This window comes from Seriola lalandi, unplaced genomic scaffold (assembly GCF_002814215.2).
Source record: "Seriola lalandi dorsalis isolate HSWRI2012SDOR001 ecotype SW California unplaced genomic scaffold, Sedor1 jcf7180002052745, whole genome shotgun sequence".
NCBI classification, from domain to species: Eukaryota; Metazoa; Chordata; class Actinopteri; order Carangiformes; family Carangidae; genus Seriola; species Seriola lalandi.
In genome coordinates, this window is record NW_019523298.1 from 1,737 (window position 1) to 2,805 (window position 1,069).

Sequence of the window (1,069 nt, forward strand, 5' to 3'; positions counted from 1 at the left end):
ATCCACTGTTGCACCAGTCTCACTTTTTGTACATGTGTAACATCTCCCAACAGCTCAAACCAGTACAGATAATAAGTCCTACAATTATTATTATTTACTGGCATCTAATTTGTCAATACTTCCAAGCTGTATATGACAATAATTCCAAGTTATAATCAATCAATGAGCTTCCTATCAACTTCAGCAAGCAGTAGAGAGAGTGTCTGCTAATGGTTCTGATTGAAACTGAATTCCTGCAGGAGGCTGCATGCAGCACAATCCACTGTCACACCAGCCTGACGAGTAGTTTACAGGCGTATGGCATCTCTCAACAGCCCACAACCATATACAAAACAAAGTTATTGCTAATGTTAATGTCTATGGTAGTGAAATGAAAATTAAATTTAACATCAATTCAATGCTTTAAGACTTTTCATGACCCGCAGAAGCAGTTAGAAATGACACTGTCTACAGCACATAAGAGGAACACTAAAGACTTCTGTAAATAAAACAGGAACTTCTAAGGCTTTATAACAAACTCATTTAGACTTTTTTTTGGGATCTGCACATACCCTGAATAAAAATATTTTCCCCAGCTAACAACACATGTGGGAGTAGAGTTGCAAAAACATACCTGCAGGATAACTGATGTCTGCTTCTCCCCGGGTCTTGCCGCTTTCCACTTTCTGTAGGTATCAGAGCTCAGCAGGTTGTCTGCCTTGTGAGTCTGTTTTGCATGATGACAAGAGGTGAGTGACAGGGAGGCTCATATTTGGCTAAATGTCCGAGTGGCACATGACTCTCAACACATTTTACAAATTCAGTGCAAGCGACAGAACAACAACTTACAGTGTCCTCGGTGCTGCAAGACACGACGTGCTTGATCTTGATCTCAGGCATGTTGTTGTTGTTGTTGTTGTTGATTCCTCACAGGTTCAACACTGAATAATTAGCAAGTGTGGAGGTGAATAAACCAACCGGGCGCTTGCCTCGCCCCTAAGCGTTATCGTGGCCGGTTAACAACACATAAAACATAAAACACACACGCACACAGCTTCCGCTCAGTGGGAGCAACTTAGCCCCGAAAAGT

At 41.7% G+C, this 1,069-nt stretch overlaps 1 protein-coding gene across 1 annotated transcript in view; it reads right to left on the reverse strand.

The window, feature by feature from the left end:
* LOC111650719 (DNA repair protein XRCC1-like) overlaps positions 1-1,063 on the reverse strand; it is a 2,798-nt gene extending 1,735 nt beyond the window's left edge. The window contains exons 1-2 of the mRNA XM_023400638.2: positions 829-1,063; positions 614-706 (exon numbers count right to left, since the gene is read on the reverse strand). Coding sequence (XP_023256406.2) covers positions 614-706; positions 829-879 — 144 coding nt within the window. The 5' untranslated portion in view covers positions 880-1,063. The remainder of the gene's footprint in view (positions 1-613; positions 707-828) is intronic.
* Positions 1,064-1,069: the final 6 nt, after the last annotated feature.